General features: G+C 42.8%; 1 protein-coding gene across 1 annotated transcript in view; it reads left to right on the top strand.

Annotated features, from left to right (window-relative positions):
* Positions 1-1,819: 1,819 nt before the first annotated feature.
* Positions 1,820-19,241, top strand: part of kcnc4 (potassium voltage-gated channel, Shaw-related subfamily, member 4) — a 21,173-nt gene continuing 3,751 nt past the window's right edge. Inside the window, 4 exon segments of the mRNA XM_008318465.3 lie at positions 1,820-2,824; positions 2,827-3,251; positions 13,197-14,133; positions 15,310-15,486. Of these exon segments, the coding sequence (XP_008316687.1) occupies positions 2,641-2,824; positions 2,827-3,251; positions 13,197-14,133; positions 15,310-15,486 (1,723 nt within the window). The 5' untranslated portion in view covers positions 1,820-2,640.

Here is a 19,241-nt window from a genome sequence, read left to right as displayed (position 1 = left end):
TATTAGAATATATATTAAAAAAATGTAATATAAAGATACATTAAATAAAAACATAAATACAATCAGCCAATAGCAGGACTTGGGCTTCTGGGTATTTTTTTTCCCAGTATCTCAGTCTCATAGTGACACGTTCACTTCATGGTCATAGGAAAATATCAGATTTGAATTGAACTTCATAGAATTACTGATGGTTACACCGCCATGAATAATAGAGCCGTTCTGCTGCAGACAGTCCTTGAAGAGACCTCTGACCGTGTTATCAACAGTAACACATTGCAGCTGAAAACCTTGTCTTTGCAGCCCCTAGGTTGTAAGTCGTTAAATAAACACATGTTCGTATTTGTTGGTGATTTCTCACCTGGTGTCTGTCCATAATAGGAAACGGGAAGATATGACTGTTATATAAGCAGCGCTGAAGACAAATGATTGAAGATATTTTTAGCTCCGAGCTCCAGTCAGCTGACTCCTGTTAACAGTCATCCTGTATAATTCAAGCCGTACGTTGGAACGAAACATTAACAGTAAAGCCTTCGTACAGGCGTGTCTACAGCTATTAGAGCAACAACAATATCGGAAATAAAAATGGAGAAAATGAATAAACCTTTGTTTTTTTTCGCACTAGTAATTTAAATACGTTCTCCACTCCTTGATGTATTGACAAATTATACAATATTTCAATAATATGTTCATATGTTATAGTCTAAATACAACGTTGTTGCATGGGATGTTAAATGACACGTTTATTGGTTTATAGCCACGATTCATATGTACTAGCTCAATTAATTAACATGTAGCATTAGCTACATAGAAGGCTCTAGATTTAGTAGAGTGCAACATCACGGTATACCAACTAATGGGTTGTCTTTGCTCAGTAAAAGTTTTTCTGACGAACGTCAGAATTCTAGCAAGAAACTTATGTAACGTCCAAAGACTGATTAGCTCCAGTGGCTTCTACATTTTGATTAATGATTGTAACTGGGGCCTAAAAGTCTTTTCACTTTAAAATAATGTATAATTTCTTTGCTCACCAATATACCATAACTTCATAGTATAATTTTTTGTAGCTTTATTATCGCCAATGCTGAACTTCCATAACAATCGCCAAGTCCAGACAACGTGGTCATTGTGGTCCTTGAACATGTTTTATGTGGTCCATGACTTCAATGTGTGTTATTTACGACTCTCTCTGACATTGAGCAGAACTTATAAATCATACAAGTTCATGTTGTGTGCCTGCAGATGGTCACTCATTTCCCGGGGCCCACGTTAGCAGCGCTACTGTATTGACTTTGTTACTGGTCCCTTTATTTCCATTTGAAACAAGCATTAGAAAGAGCTGCTTTAAATATGTTATTCACAAAGTAATCCACTAGATGGCAATGTTAAACCTTGTGAGTGACATGGAACGTTTAGTTAACAACCTGTTGGATCATAATAATAATAATAATAATAATAATAATAATAATAATAATAATAATAATAATAATAATAATAATAATAGACCTAGGACGATTTAAAAAAAATGTAAACGACCGTTAGAGACTATTCTTGCTTCTAATGACAGACTCGTCATGGGTACCTGTACCGCAGCATAGATAAATATCAAGTAAAATCTTAGAACTTTAATGTGACCTAAATTCTGAACCTAACTCCAGACTGAACCTCAAAATACCCTCTCATCCCCCTAGACCCCCCCCCCCCCCACAAGGACCAAGTGTCCCCAAAATGACAATAGCTAAAAGCAAAGTGTAGCTACACAAGCAGTATCTCTTTCTCTCTCTCTCTCTTTCTGTTTCTCTCTGTCTCTCTCTCTCTCACACACACACATACATACACACACACTCCATCCTCTCTCGATCTAATTAGAGGGAGTGGTTTTTCAATAACGCGCCGTGCGTCTCCGGCAGCCAGAGAGTTAAATTGTCCAGGCTGTTGTTGAACGCACCATTCAACTGGGCTGTGTCGCTAAGGGAAGACAGGCTGCTGAGGAGAAGCAACAGATCCCCAGCTGGAAAACAAACGCACATCTGGCACGAAAGCTGCGCCTGTGGTGGATCAGCACGGAGCGGAGGAGAGCTCGTTTTCAGTGCGTGATTAGACGCTCGTCTCTCAGCCTTCTGCCCTTTTTATGTGTGGAGGAAATAGAAAAAAGTTGTACGCCGTAGTCGCGTGTTTTCTTTTCATGCATAAAACCAGTACCCAGTGTGTTGAGATATTTTACGGTGCTCAGGGCTGAGTCCTCGGGTGTCACGGGGCCCAGCCGCCGTGCGTAATTGGCTAATTAGCTGCACCTGCAGTTTATTAGCGTTCTGGTCCTCACCGACAGGAGACCGTGGAAACATCTGGAGTTTGAGGCTGTGGAGACGTTCTGTGATTTTACTTGACGACATTTGAAAGGCACCGCTCTGTGGTTTGTCACGGCACCAGACTGAGTTTGGTAACAGGTGGTTTTGTATTGAGCGTCTGACTGTGGCGCTGTCTGGACCACTGCTGCTCGATTCCGTGGATACATGAGCCACAGAGACCGTTATAAAGAGCAGGGTCTGAAATGAGGGCCCACTTTGCCCTGATTTTCTGATCTCTGAGTGAACACCAGTTCTGAAACGGAGGGGCGAACCGCCAGAAGAGCCCAGCCTCCCAATGATAAGCTCGGTGTGTGTCTCCTCTTACAGAGGGCGCAAATCAGGCAACAAACCTCCGTCTAAATCATGTCTGAAGGAGGAGATGACCAGGGGGGAAGACTCGGACAAAATTATCATCAACGTGGGCGGCACTCGACACGAAACCTACAAGAGCACCCTCAGAACCCTGCCGGGGACGCGCCTCCCGCCGCCCCGCCCCCGCCGCTCAGTGGCTCGGACGTGGACGCTGCGCCCCCGAGTGTCACCGAGTTCTTCTTTGACAGACACCCGGGCATCTTCGCCTACGTGCTCAACTACTACCGGACCGGGAAACTGCATTGCCCGGCAGACGTCTGCGGGCCACTCTTCGAGGAGGAGCTGGCTTTCTGGGGGATAGACGAGACCGACGTGGAGCCGTGCTGCTGGATGACCTACAGGCAGCACCGGGATGCCGAGGAGGCTCTGGATGTATTTCAACCGCCGGAACCTGACGACACCGACGATGATCGAGAGATGGCGAGACGGTTCGGCATCGAGGACTGTCCAGATAGGTCCAGAGGCTGTTGTGAAGTTTGGCAACCGAAGATATGGGCCTTGTTTGATGACCCGTACTCCTCCAGAGCAGCCCGGGTGAGTCAAGTTCTGCTGGAGTCCACATGCTTAAAATGGATCGTATTATTTTTCATTAAAAAAGTTCCTTTATGTAAGCAAAGAGGTGTAGATGTCCCAATCAACAGGTAGTAACAGGTGTCAGCCAATCAGCATGCAGCATCGACGGAGAGAATGTCCTGATATCTCAATATTTGCATTTTACTGTTAGGTCATAAACAAATAAATCACAATCAAAAAATACCACAAACCTAATACAGTAGATGCCGTTAGCAGTCCAGATTCCAAACCCCTTCATTACTGTTAGGTCATAAACAAATAAATCGCAATCAGCAGTCCAGATTCCAAACCCCTTCGCCCGATTCAGTTTTTGTCACTCTGACCTGTGGGTCCTACAGGCTGTTGGTCTGGACCGCTGCAGTTTGGTGTCTGATTATTTTGTTCTTCATTATGTGTTTGCTAACCAGTGTCAGACAGTCATTTTAAAGGATATGTAATTCTATAATGGATCTAGAATTACCAAACTGTCCCTGAATATCACCAATGAAGGCATCCGCCATACAACATTTCTCCACAGTTCAGGTTAACAGGTTTCAGAGAGAAATAACTCTGTGCTGTGGCAACAACAACAACAACAACAACAACATCTAAAAAACCTCCTGATATTGTTGATCATATTCTAACATATATATTCTTGCACCTGTTCTTCTCACAGTTCTGATGGAAAAGACACAACAGAACCGCGTCACTGCCAAGTAAAGGGAGATTTTAAACAAACGCACACGATGGTACCGATGAAGCACAGCGAGCTCAGACTATCCTGTAGCTGTAGTGTCTTCATGATGACACAGTGGTCAGATCTGCTGTTTGTCATCAACAGGATCACAGATCCACATTTCAGCTGATGGCCTTCCATTGTGCAGTTTACAAGTTGTTCCCCGTCTGTGAGTGTGTTTTGTCTCGGTTCTCTGGTGTCATTCCACAGACTACGAGAATTAAACCAGATTGATTTCTTTAATAATCTTCCTATTAATTAATTCCTAATTCCTATTATTAATCATAAATTTTTTTTTGCAAAAAAAATCCCAATCCTGTGACACAGTACATAAGTACATAATTATATGATTCATTGATTAAATAAATAAGTAATAATTGATGTTAAACTAAGAATACAGTTCAAATGAGCTGAATTGTAAAAAAAAAAAAAATCTTTAGAGCACACATCATTTGGCGAAACCCAGGCATTGCGTTATCAGGTTTTCATTATCGGAGGAAAAACTGATAACGATTCTTACATATATAACATAATATGCTAATATTGGGCCGATAATATCGGTCGGCCGATTTTATTGGACATCCCTAATTGAAACCAAATATAAATACAGAATATGTAAAAAATATACAACAGATAGAAATGCTGTGCAGCTCCGAAACTGTTCAAGCCCTGAACTAAACTGTTGGAAAAAAGGTATAATAGAGTAAAGGGCGAAGTCAATATAATTGAGTGAACATCCTCTATTGGTATGTTTTAGTAAGAGAAATGAATGTATCATGCTTTAATGGCTTTGAGATAACGACGTTCAGTGTTCACTTTGTTTTGTTTTGAAGACAAAAAAAAAGGTCATAAATTCAAATCAATTAGCTCTTATAGCCTTCACTTGGATATGGACCTGATGTGAGCACTGGAATGAATGCAGCTGGTGGCTCAGGAACAAAAGCCCAGTACTAAGCAAAGTGGAGGTGAAAGCTGCTATTGAGCGTCAGCGTGGCAGACCTTCCCAGGCTCATGGCCAGAGGCTTTCATCAGGCAGAAAGTAAAATACATTTAGTTTGGAGAGAGCAGGGCAGGAGCGTCAGCCTCTCTGAGCTCTGTTTGTCTGCTTATGCAGTTGAATGGTCTATTCAGAGGCTCTCACTCTGCTGAATGTATAATGTTCTTATTGCATGCCAGTCACTCCACAAACAGTGTTTATTTTAGCTGCTTGCCCAGGTGGCATTTGCAGGCTGTCACTGTAGAGCAGCTGACATCTCTGAGTCACAGCTGCCTCGCTCCTGCTCTGCGCCTGCAACATAATCACTTCTGTCTCTGACTACTGAATATTTGAGGAAAAAAAAGAAAGAAGAAGAGGCTTGGTTCAGATCTGGAAAGATCCCTGAAAAACATCAACAGTGGATGTGAATTGTTGTGTGGTCTGTGTGGTTGGAGAGAGCGCAGCCTCCTCTCTGTTGACCTTGGGCTAATGTTCTTTGTCCATTTCCTGTGCAGCCCATTCATGCTCTGCTCGTATGTTTGTCCTGTGTTCTTTGTGAAAGCGTGCAGTGAGCTTTCGGCGGGCCTCATGTTACCTTGATGGCTCTTTATGTTTTCAGAGATCATTTTAGCTCTGCTCATGCCAGGTAATGTGATTCTTGAAAGCTGGAGAGGAGTTATACCTCCATCACTACAGCCACATCCTCCACACAGGAAACCTCAGTAGAAACCAGTGGTTGATGGGCTGCAAAACATCTTTTTAGATCAATTTGCCTTTTGTCTTTTCCTTTGTGACATATTTTCTTCTCTCTATCTTTCTGAGTCATACTGTGTGGGTATGTATTTAAGTTAAGTTGGCTGGCTAACTGACTACCCCCCTGACCCCCCCCCCCCTGGCCCACTGATTAAAGTGAATAGTAAGAATTAACCAACAAACTAGAACAAGGAGTAGGCAAATCAAAACCACCTCTGGAAAAGTTCCAGTGAATCCTAGCCCAGCTCTCCTGTAATAAAACGTTTTTTTGCGTCACTTATCCAGTTGACTAAAAATCTTCCCAAATGCTCGCACATAGAAGCTAGTTGAGGATGAGCTTCAATATTGTTTAATACGCACGGCTGCTACAATGACAGAATCAGAACAGACAGTCTGTGATAAACAGGTTGTGAATGAACTAGACGTGAAGTTTTAGTGAAACTTTAGTTAATAAAACAAATATAAACAAAACATGTTTGACACATATTAGATGAAACTGAGTTTTCCTTGACATTTTGGAGCATTCACAACTGCTACAACTGACTGTGGTACAGACTGTGGTACAGACTGGTCACTGACCAAACAGCTGTATCACCAGTAAAACACTGAAGACAAATTAAATCAAATTAGTAGCAGTAAACGGTTGACGTGCTGAGTTCTGTACTGTTTGAAGTTTGAGCTGTGACGCTGCTCTCCACTGATCCACCGACTTTGATTTCGACTCCAAACAAGTCGTCTCCTGATGAGGATTCTCACTTTTCTCCAATGCGACCATTAGCTTTGACATGAACATTAAGCACTGACCAGATAACTCTGTTCTGGCCTCCCCGGTGCCATCTTTCATTAATGCAGCTCTGCTGCCTGTAATTAATCACTGCTGTGGTAATGGGCTGCAACTTGTTATCACTGGTGAGCAATTAATGCTGCCTTTCCCACAGAAAAGAGAAGCCTGTCGTCCTCCACACAGGAAGAAATCGATTTGACATCAGGGGATTTCACTTTTATCTGGAGCATGAAGTCCAGATAACTAATCTGGTTTGGATTATTACCTGCTCATCTCGTCTTACATGCGATCCTATTAAATGAAGTTTACCTTCAGTATTACTGGGGGGGGTGTTTGATCTGGCAGTTTTTATTTTATTATTTATCAGAGGAGAATTTTTATAATCATGTCGTAGCTAAAGCTAATAACATAACCAGCTGCTATATCTTCGCAGATAAGACTTTAATGATATTGAGACGGCAGGTCGTAAAGTTGTAAGAAGATGACAGCCTGACTCATGTAAACGTGCACAGGTTTTATATTGTACAAATGGAATATATTTATCATTTTCTACTTGAATAATGTGTTAAGGAATATACAGGAGTAAATTAGTGAGGTAAACAGTGATGGGTCTTAAATGTTTCAGACTCTTTCAGGCAAACACCAATACAGTTGTGCTCAACACTTAAACGCACCTGCTGTGTTTGTAGTAATGGGTGAAAAACATTTTTGGGACTTTTACAGGAACACATTTGAAAATGCCTCCCAATAAAACTGATTATTGCTGCTGCTTCATATTAAAGCTGAAACCTCTATCCTCTGAGCTCTGCTTCCACAACACGGAGCCTTTCTATGATGTGGAATTTTTACACATCATCAAACCAGCACTGCTGCGTTCAGTTTTTTTTTTTTTTTTTTAAAAACACTGTCTGTGTATCGTTCCTGGTTCTTAGAAGTTTACTGAAAATAGACCGTTTTGCAGCACCACAAAGGAGTTGGAGGACACGAGTAGCAGGGAGAACAAAAATGAAACCAATAAATTAGTGCAAATATCGCTCTTCAACTGTCAGGGATGAGGACTGGAGGGATTTGAGTCGCAGCAGGAAAGTGCTGTCAAAGTCTGTCAATGTGAATCCCTCTGGTTAAAAGGCGCTTCAGATTTTTTTATTTAAAAATAAACAAACATTCATTTAGAGTCACCTGCTGAAATAATGTATTTTCTTTCTTTTTTCTGAGATCACTGGTACACACAAAAATATATATATGTTTTTGTTATGTATGTAAGAGAACACATTGAGTGAGGAGGGTAGAGTGGGGTCGGAGAGAAAGAGAGAGAGTCTCTCTCTCTCTCTCTTTCTTTCTCTCTCCGGTTCTTAAGCCCCAACTGATCCAATAATATTATTATTATATTGACATTATTTTTAAGTATCACTGAGAGCTAGGAGAGGTGTGAAGGGAATGGAGTGCTGCAGCTGTCCAGTGTTAGTGTGCACGTGTGTGTGTCAGTGTTAATGCGCGTTGGCACTGTGGCCGACTACAGCTGGACAAACTGTCAGTGGCTCAGGAAACACAGTGATGTAATCTGTTTATGACTGCTTTAGAACCACGGCTTGGACGTTAGTCCAAGTGCTGTTACTATTGATTAATCCAGTGGTTCCCAACGTAGGGGGCGGTCTACTCAGGCTGCTGCCGTCTACTGCAGGCAGGATTATTTGAACCTGAAATTTTCCTGGTCCTCCTACCACCAGGTGGGGGCAGCACGGTGGCCTGGTCGAGTTCAGTATTATTCAGCGGTGAACCTAGCGCTAAGTTCATCTGACGTCTGTATTAATGTGCGACCTCCAGGCGAGGCTGAGCAGTGTCTGTGTTAGCAGCTGGAGGTGAACCAGCCGACGCTCAGCCGGCTGCTGCTCCTCTGTCCTGTCAACTCTGCTCCTGCTCCACCGGCCGACGCTGGGTGACTGTTCCCCCAGGAGTCGATCTTTGTCTCCTGTTCACTCACACCATTGTTGGTATCAATATTTCAGTGAAACATCAATCCAGGCTGAGAAATCCAACGATGATTAATACGTTTCTCTGCACCTCTGTCGCCGTTCATTTATTTATTTATAGATTTTGCTTCTTATATTTTTTTTAATTTTATCGACCGAGTCACTTTTAAATTAAGATATTGATTTTTCTTCGGTGTTATTTGCCGAACACAGTGGAGCAACAACAAATAAATAACAAATGAGTCTGATTTTTTTCTCAAGGTGCTGGCAGTAAATAAAAACTGTTATAATATAAAAATGTTATAAAATTAAAATAACACAAATAAGTGGGGGGTGATTTTTAAACTTCCTCAGAGTTAACTAACTAAATTATCAGTCTTTAGGTCAAAAACGCAAAACAGCGTTACCTTCAGTGTGGGCTCCACCATCAGCAGCTCTCTGTGACGGTGGAGAGACATTGCGGTAATCACTCCGACACCAGCGTGGTAGAAGTTTCCACTACTGAGCTGTAAACATGAGACTGTGGTTCCCACTGTGGTCTTCGGTCATTTAACTGACAAAGCTACAGAGAAGGACTTCATACACGAGCAGCCACAGAGACAAACACTTTAGTAGAAATGAACAATGAAGCACCGAGGATGCCAAGTGTTACACATGACAATGTACCGACAGTGAAAGTCTGAGCTGGGACTGTTGGATGTTATTGTTGGATGTTGGGATTGAGCCATTTACAAGCAAAGAGCAAATAGTTCTCGTGTGTGCCAGGACCTCTGTCTCTGTCTCGGTGCCCAGGTCCTGTTGTTTAGTTCTGGAATAAACCGTCTGTCATCAGAGTAAACAGAGGCCTGTCGCTGATGCATGTGGCTCATCACACTACATTTCAACAGCCACTAGAATCTGAAGTGGCTGCTGCTTTGTTCTTTGTCTCACACCAGCGTTCACGCACCATCCCACTCCCTGGTCGAAATCACACTGCACCGTACCAACCCCCCAAACGAGAGCCACTGGTTGAACCCCCTTTTATGGTCACCATTTACTGTTTTTCATATTTGATGTTGGTGAGTGGGTCAGTTTTCAGCTGGTTTGAAATCACTGTGAGGTGATTTACACACATCATTGTATGGATAATGTAATTAGCCGAACCAATTAGCAATTAATATTAGCAGACCTTAGCATCTTTATTGAAAGAAAAAGAAGGATGTGGATTTTTCCAAAACTTAAGTTTAAATAACTTACTTCAGCACTTCAGCCTGAAGACAGCCAAAAATAAAATTACAATGTTGGCTAAATGGTGGTTAAAAAATTCAACAAACTAAAATGATGAAAACACATTTTAACTGATGATAGCAGTTGTGCCGGAAACATCTGGCGAAACATCCCAGTCATTTAAATTATGAGCGAAGCCCGACAGCAGAGAATATACCACACTACAGCTGAGGCTGCTAATTGTTTTCCTGCTTGCAGCCACACTGTCTCCATTATTAACAGAGTAAGAAAATCAGGAGCAGGTCTCATTCAGATGTACGGTTTTTGACACCAGGAGAGTGAAGGGCACCGCCTGGGTAGCACTGGGTGTTTCTGCATGAGCTTTCATTTAGCATTTTCTTTCAGGACGCGATAAGGAAAATTAACGGTGCATTCAAAGGTGCTGGGACCTGCTGCTTTCACAAACACCCACACATTCCACCAACTGGAAATTGCTTTTTGCTGGCAGATGGAGAGAAGAGACTGGTGACACTGCTGTGTCACAGAGGTGGTCCATCTGTGTCGACACTGTCCCCCGCAGAGCCAGCAGCACACGTGATCACGTATGGAAAGTTAAATGTGTTTTTAATAAGACGGCATCGAGCAATGATGCATTAAAAATAATTATATATTATTTAAATATAAAAAACAGCAAAATCACTGGTTAATGGTTAAATATATATATATTAGAAACCTTGTTTATTTCATCTCTCCCTCTACAACAGACCAGCCTCATGTGTTTATATCAAACCTAATTCTTTATACATTATTTAATATTCCACAGAGGAGCAGCCATTTCCAGTGGGAGTTGAAGGGCTGAATCCCCAGGATTGTCTTAATGATCTCATAGATGATGTAATGTCCCAATGAGATCGTCTTAAATTTAAAATCTCTTGTTTTGTTTTTTTTAAATACCTATACAGCAGGTCCATTTTTAAATGTGCTTTCTTGTGTGTCTTTGTTCTGTGCTGCTCCTCGTGATTCACTCCTGTAAGATATTTCAACACGGTGGATTTAATGCTCCGTTGACTCAGTTAAAGCGTGTCCATGCGACAGGGAACTCCCAGCTCCTCTTGGGGCCCCGTGCAGGCCTGTCCCCCACAGGCCTTTCACTCGCCTCGGGGTTCAGTCTGCACCTTCTCCAGGGATCGGTACTGTGAACTCCTCGCAGCTCTGCAGGGACCGATCTGGAGAGGGTTGTCACGGCACAGCTGCACGTGATCTGTGTGCAAAACAGAGCTAGCGTGTCTTTGTCTGGTGGCAAAGTCATTGAATAACGTAAAAGAAACGTTTACATTTTCAGATTTTGACAGCAGTAAAGTAAATAAACACGTCTGCCCAGGCTTTGATAGCACACATTAACAAATAAGTGCTGGTTTATTACACAGGGAAGAAACAAACGTGTGTTAGGTTTGTTATTCAGGTAAAACAAAATCTGAGTGAGTCAGACAGAAAATATATGCTAATATTATAGATGAGTCAGAGAAGAGCTCTCTCTAAGGCACAATATGGCTGAAGGTTCATCAACTAATAGAGAAATTAAATAATAATAATTGTTATTGTTATAGCAGCAATTGAGCAAAATATCACAGTTTTTTAATTTGCTTCCTGCCTGTAGGGGAGCTATCGTTTAATATGTGAATTCGATGTATAAGTAGATTATTCATAGTCATATATTTTTTTGAAAATCTGAGTTTTTTTTGGTAATCATTTTGATGACAGATATAAGTAGATTATTCATAGTCATATATTTGTTCGAAAATCTGAGGGGTTTTTTTTGTAATCATTTTGATGACATTTTGGCATACTGTGCATTGAATGACAGATGCAGCTAAATAAATAAATAAAATAAATAATTAAATATGAATAATAATAAATATAGCTAAATGTTAGACGAAATCACATATAGAATTGATACAAAGTTGAACAAAAGGTGGCCTGCGACCTGGTAGGTAAACAATGAAAGTTGCTGGTTCAAAGCTTGCCCCCTGCAGGGCTGTTGTGTGGTATGCAAGCACCAAGATCTCCCTGCTCCTTGGACGTATTAACCAAGTGCTGCCCACAGCAGGTGGCTGCTTTTTATACAGATATGTTTAATGTACATTTAATATTGTTAATACACAGTATCCAGAAAGGCTGCCGGTACGTTTCTTACTCTTCATCCTAGTATTAAGCCTCAAATGGTCTAGTCATTGTTTACTGCACTTGTCCTGGTGTCTCAGACTCTCTGCATTTGGACATTGTGTCCTTTATTTATGTGTTTGTTTATGTGTAACAGCCCCAGACTCCAGGCCCATAAAGCTGACTCATGTTCTGCCCCAGAGGCAGAAATTTGCTAAGAACCAAGCAAGGCACAGGTACTGGTTTATACAGCTGAACGATAAGAAAAGTCAGAGCAACATGACGTTTTGGCTAAGCTTTTATAAACAAAACAAAAATAAAAAAATATATAAATAAACAGCCATGTTGCCACGTCCTTCATTACACATCACATAAATGTCAACTGTCCAAATGCCAAGTTTATGGGTTTGTATTGACACTGGCCACAGGAAGAAATGGTTTCTGCTGAAGCAGATAACAGTGCAGGTAAATAGCCCACCAGTGTTTCAGGGGACTGTCCATTGTCCAGGGTTTGGCCTCTGTGTCTGTCGTCCTTTCATCCTCCAGTCATCAGATTCTGGCCCTCATGCCAAACACTGTTGGCAGATTGGCAGAATACACTGTGTGTAGATGGTGGATGGACGTGGTTTAACTATCGGAAATACAGTGCACATCATTCTGTCTAGGTGCTAAAATTAGGGATGTCCGAGATCTGATATTGTCCCAAAACTTAATTTCCGATTCCGATATCTGATAACGATTCTTACAGATATTAGATAATATGCTACTATCAGGCTGACAACATCGGTCGACCAATGTTATCGGACATCCCTAGCTAAAATGCATCAGTGATGTAAAGAAATGTAATGCATGGAGTCATGCATCTAATCTATATCTGTTTACCACGTGACAAAGGATCCTTATTGTGTAAAGTGATTTAACAAAGAAAAAAATTTCCCCCAATGCACTGCTGTGTGTCTGCTCATTATAACTGTCCGTTTCCTGTGTTGCAGCTCAAAAAACCGAGTTTAAAATCTCTGGTAGAAGAAACACTGCGCCTCATGTTTACTTTGTTGTTTTGGGTTTTTTTTTTTACAAAAAGTCTGGCATCAGCCTCTGTACAAACAGCGCTCCACACTACTCGCTCGCTCCTTCTCTCGTTTCATTCTGCTCTCACGCTCTGCTGCACACCAGGGTCAGAAATAATGAGGACTGAGGGCAGAGTGCCTTACAAACACCTGATTTCCCTTAAAACTTTAATAACAGGATTTATAAAGTAAAGTGTGAAGTAAACTTTCAGTCAGTCTGCTGGAGAAACTGCTCTATTTTAAACTAACTCTGTTTCCTCCCGTGTCTCATCCAGGGCGTTGCTTTTGCCTCTCTCTTCTTCATCCTCGTCTCCATCACCACCTTCTGCCTGGAGACCCATCAGGCCTTCAACGTGCTGCAGAACCGCACGGAGCTGGTCGTCGTGGGCAACGTCACACAAGAAGTGCAGCGATGGGAGATGGTGACCAAGCCTGTCCTCGTCCTGGTAGAAGGTGTCTGCGTGGTCTGGTTCACGCTCGAGTTCTTGGCACGCATCGTCTGCTGCCCCGACAAGGTGGTCTTCATCAGAAACTCCCTGAACATCATTGACTTTGTGGCCATCCTGCCCTTCTACCTGGAGGTGGGTCTGAGTAGTCTCTCATCTAAAGCCGCCAGCGACGTGCTGGGCTTCCTTCGAGTGGTGCGCTTCGTTAGGATCCTCCGGATCTTCAAACTCACGCGGCACTTTGTGGGCATGCGAGTGCTGGGCCACACGCTGAGGGCCAGCGTCAATGAATTCCTCCTGCTCGTCATCTTCTTGGCTCTGGGCGTGCTCATCTTCGCCACCATGATTTACTACGCTGAGCGTATCGGTGCCATGCCCGACGACCCCACCGGCTCCAACCACACACACTTTAAGAACATTCCCATCAGCTTCTGGTGGGCAGTGGTCACCATGACCACGCTGGGCTACGGAGACATGTACCCCAAGACGTGGCTGGGCATGATGGTGGGGGCGCTGTGTGCACTGGCTGGAGTTCTGACCATCGCCATGCCAGTGCCCGTCATCGTCAATAATTTTGGGATGTACTACTCCCTGGCTATGGCCAGACAGAAACTGCCCAAGAAGAAGAAGAAGCACAACCCAAATCCTGACGCTCCGACTGATTCAATTTCATTCGGAAAGTCAGAAACAAACTCGCACAGAGACAGCACGCAGAGTGACACGTGTCCACTGGCGTCTGAGGAGAATACCAGCAGAAAACGTTCAGGTCAGACCAAAGACCAAAGAGCGAGTATGCTTACATTTTCTTCTTTCTATACATTTTTTAATGGAGGAGTTAGAGTGGAGTGAAGTGGTAGTTCTCCCACTTGCCACCAGAAGGCTCCAGGTTCAACATCACCTAGTCCCCATCACCTAGGTTTGGTTGCACCAGGAAGGTCATCCAGTGTAAAAACCTTTCCGAAACCACTATGCTGACCCCTGCTGTACTGACCCCTGGTGGAGAGACAATCGAAGAGCGTTTTTCCTTCTTCTATACTTTATGCAGTTTGCAGAGACTTTGTAGGTTCAATGAAGCCCTCAGTTCATGCAGAGGTCTTTAGGGGTTTTCAGGCCCTTGAAATAACAGAACAGTGGTGTTCTAAATCTGTAATGAGTCACCTTTTGACCTATGACTTCCCTCACTTTAAAAAAAATTCTTCCACTGGATACCTTTCCTGATGCAACCCAACTTGGGTTTAGGAGGTGGAATCAAACCCTGAACCTTCTGGTGACAAATTTTATTAAAACCTCTAGTGAAAAAGTCTTCTCCAGAAAAATGACCTCATACATATTCATGTGAAACTAAATTACGCTTAAACACCTAAAGTTTACTGACAGCTGCTTGTAGTGTGTTCTGAACTGACCATGGACGTCTGCAGCAATATTTACCCATATCAGATAATGGGTGAATACATTTTGTATTCAATTAAATTCTCTTTTTATAATTTAAAAATGCTTCAGTCCAACTATTATTGTAAGTTTAAAGGAAGCATGTAGCTTTAGACATTTTTTCTGAAGCTACATGTCTGTGCTGTCAGTTGTGCAAATATATTTATTTACTCTTTCTGTTATTAGTGAAAATGTCTTTTTAACAGGAAATTATTTAACATAATTATTGAAAAAAATCTGTCGCTCATTTTTGCGACTTCCTGTGTCTAATATGATTTCAGTGGTGTGTTATTAGGAACTGCATTTCCTCTGTTTTTTTTGGTAGACGTGTCATAAACGTTGCTGTAAAATGAAACAAACCGACTTCTCCTCAGAGCTCGGTCAAATTAAATTTCATCGCAGAAAAAGTGCCAGGTTCATGCAGTGAACCTCTGCCCCCCCCTCCGCCAGGGGAGTGACTTGGTAATAAATGCTTTGGCATTTATGTTGTTGTCTCTTTTTGTTCTCTTGTCAGATTCCAAACAAAACGGAGATGCAAATGTAGCCCTTTCAGAGGAGGAAGGCTGCAGCCTGACCCAGCCTCTCTCCCCCAGTGAGAAGTGGTCTCTCAGAGTCACCAGAGGCAGAGACAAGAGCAAGAAGGAGGGCACCTGCTTCCTCCTCACCTCAGGAGACCCCGGTGTCCACACAGGTGGGTTCATACAATACATATCAGGACATGTGCACATGGTTCTGTCAGTGAAGACAACTGATGGAATAATGTCAATGATCGGGACGAAGTCTGAATATTTTCAATCATATTTTGACTTCTTAGTTACAGTTAGGAACAATTTGGATCTTGTCATTAATTGTTTAGATGTTTTTAAGAACTTTCAAATTACCTAACATTGTTACATACTCTTTTTCTTCTGGTTTTTTTTTTTGTTGTTGTTGCTAATATTTATACTTCTGACGTGTATGTATTTATGTATCGTTTGCTGGGTGGATTGAATTAAACATTGTTCATTAGTGTATAACTAAACTCCGTCAGTATGTTAGAGAGAAAACCAGGAAGACTTGGTCTACACAGAGTCTCGTTGTCTGCCCCTACTCTAAAGAGCACATTTGTTAATACTTTGTCTCTGGAAATGCCCACAGTATAAAATCAATGCTGCGCAACATGATCTGGTCCTCAACCAGGCAGCACCATTTAACTCAGCCACTGGTAAAGAGAAGAATAAACAGTATATACTGTATATATATATATATAAATACAGTGTATACTGTATATAAAGGTGTTGACCTGACTCCACAGCAGTGCCCTCTTACCCCACTCTGACCATGATTACTGTACCTTCAGTAGTTTTCTCCTCCCAGATCTGTTCTGGAATTGGGTACTGGACTCTGGTGTTGCCGTTTTATTTGGCGTAATTCCACCACGAGGCCCCGAAGATTGTGTTAACAATAGAGGTTTTAACGTAAGGCACATGACCACAGCTGCAGCCGTTGGACCTTGTAAACGACCATCCACAACCGTTTACTAAGTCGCTAATATCTCAGATACCCTGGTCTTCTACCGACAACGGAGCCACAGAGCTTTACGGGCTGTTAAAATACGGTGCAATTAGTCACCGCTCACCACAGCAATCACTGCTGAAAAGATGAAAGCACTTCCTTCCTCCTCCTGCCTAAACCTCAATCATCTCCTGCAACCTCCAGCTGACTGAAGGCAGGTTTCAGTCGCTGTTCATCCGACGGATCAAAAGGAAATCAATGAAAGAGCTTTGTGGTACTAATTGCATCATCCATCTGTCTGCGTGCACTCAGTGAAAGAGTCTTTTTTTTTTAATAACCCTCCTCATATAGTGCCTCTTGGTTAGTGTAGGAAGTGATGCCAAGCATATAAACAGATAGCTTAATATCAATATATGGTGTAGTACTAGAAAGGTAAACTTTGTAAGTGTTCACCTGTTGGAGTAGTGGATTTTCAGGTTTCTCCTTCGTGAGAAACTTCATCATTTCACTCATTAACTTGAACAAAACAACCTCAAACAAGATCAAATCCCGGTTAGGGCAGGAAGGTGTACGAGGGGCTGGTGCGGTGCGGTGTGATTTGGATGGCGGTTATGGAGACTGCTGCCCCCGTGACCCGGTAATGAATGGATCATGGATGGTCATTTACAAAAGGCGCGGAGACGAGCGGCTGGAGATAACCGGCCAATAGAGGTGTGAGTCGGTTCGAGGTTGTAATGTACAGTCAGAGATATTTCCAATTTCCAAATGTTCTGTAACATCGGCTTTTTGAAACAGCTGTTTAGAACAAACACCGCGTTCTTCTCTCACTTCTCTCACTTTGTCGTCTGAGCTCCCGTCTGCGTTCTCACATCCCTGCCTTCCAAAGTCTCCCCTCATGCCTGTTGTGAAAAGCGACTATATTTGGCAGCCACGGCTCCATTTCTGACATCCTGAGCACGAATCCCACCCAGTCGACATCCTGACTCCCGCTTGCAAACAGCCCAACAGCTCCGAAGGTGTTTTTTATGCAAAACTGCTCTCTCACTTGTCTGGTTTGTTTCTCTAACAGCTCCTTGTTAGTCCCTCAGCGATGAGGAAGAAACAACACAACAGAAACAGTTCCACTGGGTCACTGTTGTCTTGGTACTGATAGTAAATACTTCAGGTTTGTAATGATGAGACAAACCAGGTGCAGGTTTTACCTTGACCTGTTTCATGTGTGGTCAGATGATGTCAACACCTCGTGTCCTTATCAGCAGTTTTTATGAAGGCGTCGTAAATCCTGTTACACTTATTGTTTGGATGAATTACTGTGCTGCTGTTGTAGAAGGTTCCTACATCAGAGTGACAGGAGAAAGATGAACGTGTTATTCATTCCATTCTCTCTCATATTCACACACTAACTCAGTACTTCTCAAATAGTGGGGCGGGCCCCCCTCGGGGGCCATGAGGGGGCTTCCAATGAAATATGGCACGCTGGACACAAGTGTACCACTGCTGTAATGGTTGAATAATAACACCCCCCCAGCCACTAGGTGGCAGCAGCTCATACAGTGGTTTGTACAGATACAAATATACATGTTATCAGGTTCTCAATAGTATTTCAATTCACAAGGTGTGGGTCAGAGGGAGGGGGGTGGGTGAAAATGTTTCTGTTCCCATAGGGGGGCATGACAGAAAATAATTGAGAACCACTGAGCTAACTGAGCTAACTGAGCTACGCTTGTTATATGTTGCTTTGACTGAGGGACAGGAGTCATTAGAAAACCATCTCCTCACAGTCACAGTGGGGGAGACAAACAGAGACTGAGCGTCAAAACATCCTCTGTCTGCCTCCGTGCTGCGCTCCCTAATGATGAGCTGAATGATCTGCTCAGTTCAGGAGATCAGCGTGAGCGCCCCCCTTTGGTCACAAACATAAAATAAAATATTAGAAAGCTGAGCAAAGCCAGAACACAACAAAACTAATCTTTGGAGAAGGCGGGGAATGATGGAGGATGGGGTGGGGGTGGGGGTAGGGGGTAATTAAATTTTGACCTCTGTTTCTGGTAGCTATGTGCATGATGACATCGTAGTCTATTATAGCACACTGTCACATAGATGCTACACACGCATGTTACCTGTAAAAGTCCTTGGAACTCACTCTGAATGTGTGATTATTTTAAAATTCAAATTTGGTTCAGTTTTCAATCATCCATTATGCAAAAAAATATGTTTTCCCAAAATGGCTGCGCTCGGAGGCACGAGGAGTCGAGAGAGAGTCAGATGAAGGAACCGTGGCTCTGCTCAAATCCGTGCCCACTGGGGGATGGTGTTAGCTTAATTGCTTGCCTACAGGATATAAGGTATGGACAATATCTCATCAGAGCAGTATGGCAGGAAGCAGAGAAACTGACAGCAGGTCTGAAGAAGCTCTGATGGTTATCAGCGACAGGAAATGGTCGCTTGTGCTGCAGTGGGAACAAAATACTGCAGGATTCAAAGTGATAATGGTCATTACTGGGACTCAGTGACAGAAATAGCATTTACCACCACGGTTTATACATACACCCAGCCAAACAGTGTCCTGGTGGGGAGCCAGTGCCACTGCACTGTTTCCCTGCATCACTGTGGCAGCACAGAAGATGGTTCTGGGTTTGGATGGAACAGCTCGTTTCCCCAGTGACTCTTCTGAATGAAGGCCACTAATAGGATTCCATTAACAAGATGGGTGGTCAAAGAGAAGGCTCCGCTGCCCTCAGGAGGCCGCGATGAAAAACTTCTCTATCAGGGAATCATCAGGGAAGGAAAGAGGAACTTGTACATTTATACCAGTGTTTTTGTCGTGACATTTAATTAACCCCCCCTTCCCACCCCCACCCCCATCTATTTACCTGACTGCTGCTGTTGCATTTAGACTGTCTGACCATTCAATCCTGCAGCACTCTGCCCCACACGACCTCCATGTTGGGA

Source organism: Cynoglossus semilaevis, chromosome 10, assembly GCF_000523025.1.
Source record: "Cynoglossus semilaevis isolate Cse_v1.0 chromosome 10, Cse_v1.0, whole genome shotgun sequence".
NCBI classification, from domain to species: domain Eukaryota; kingdom Metazoa; phylum Chordata; class Actinopteri; order Pleuronectiformes; family Cynoglossidae; genus Cynoglossus; species Cynoglossus semilaevis.
This window is presented reverse-complemented; position numbering and strand designations above follow the sequence as displayed.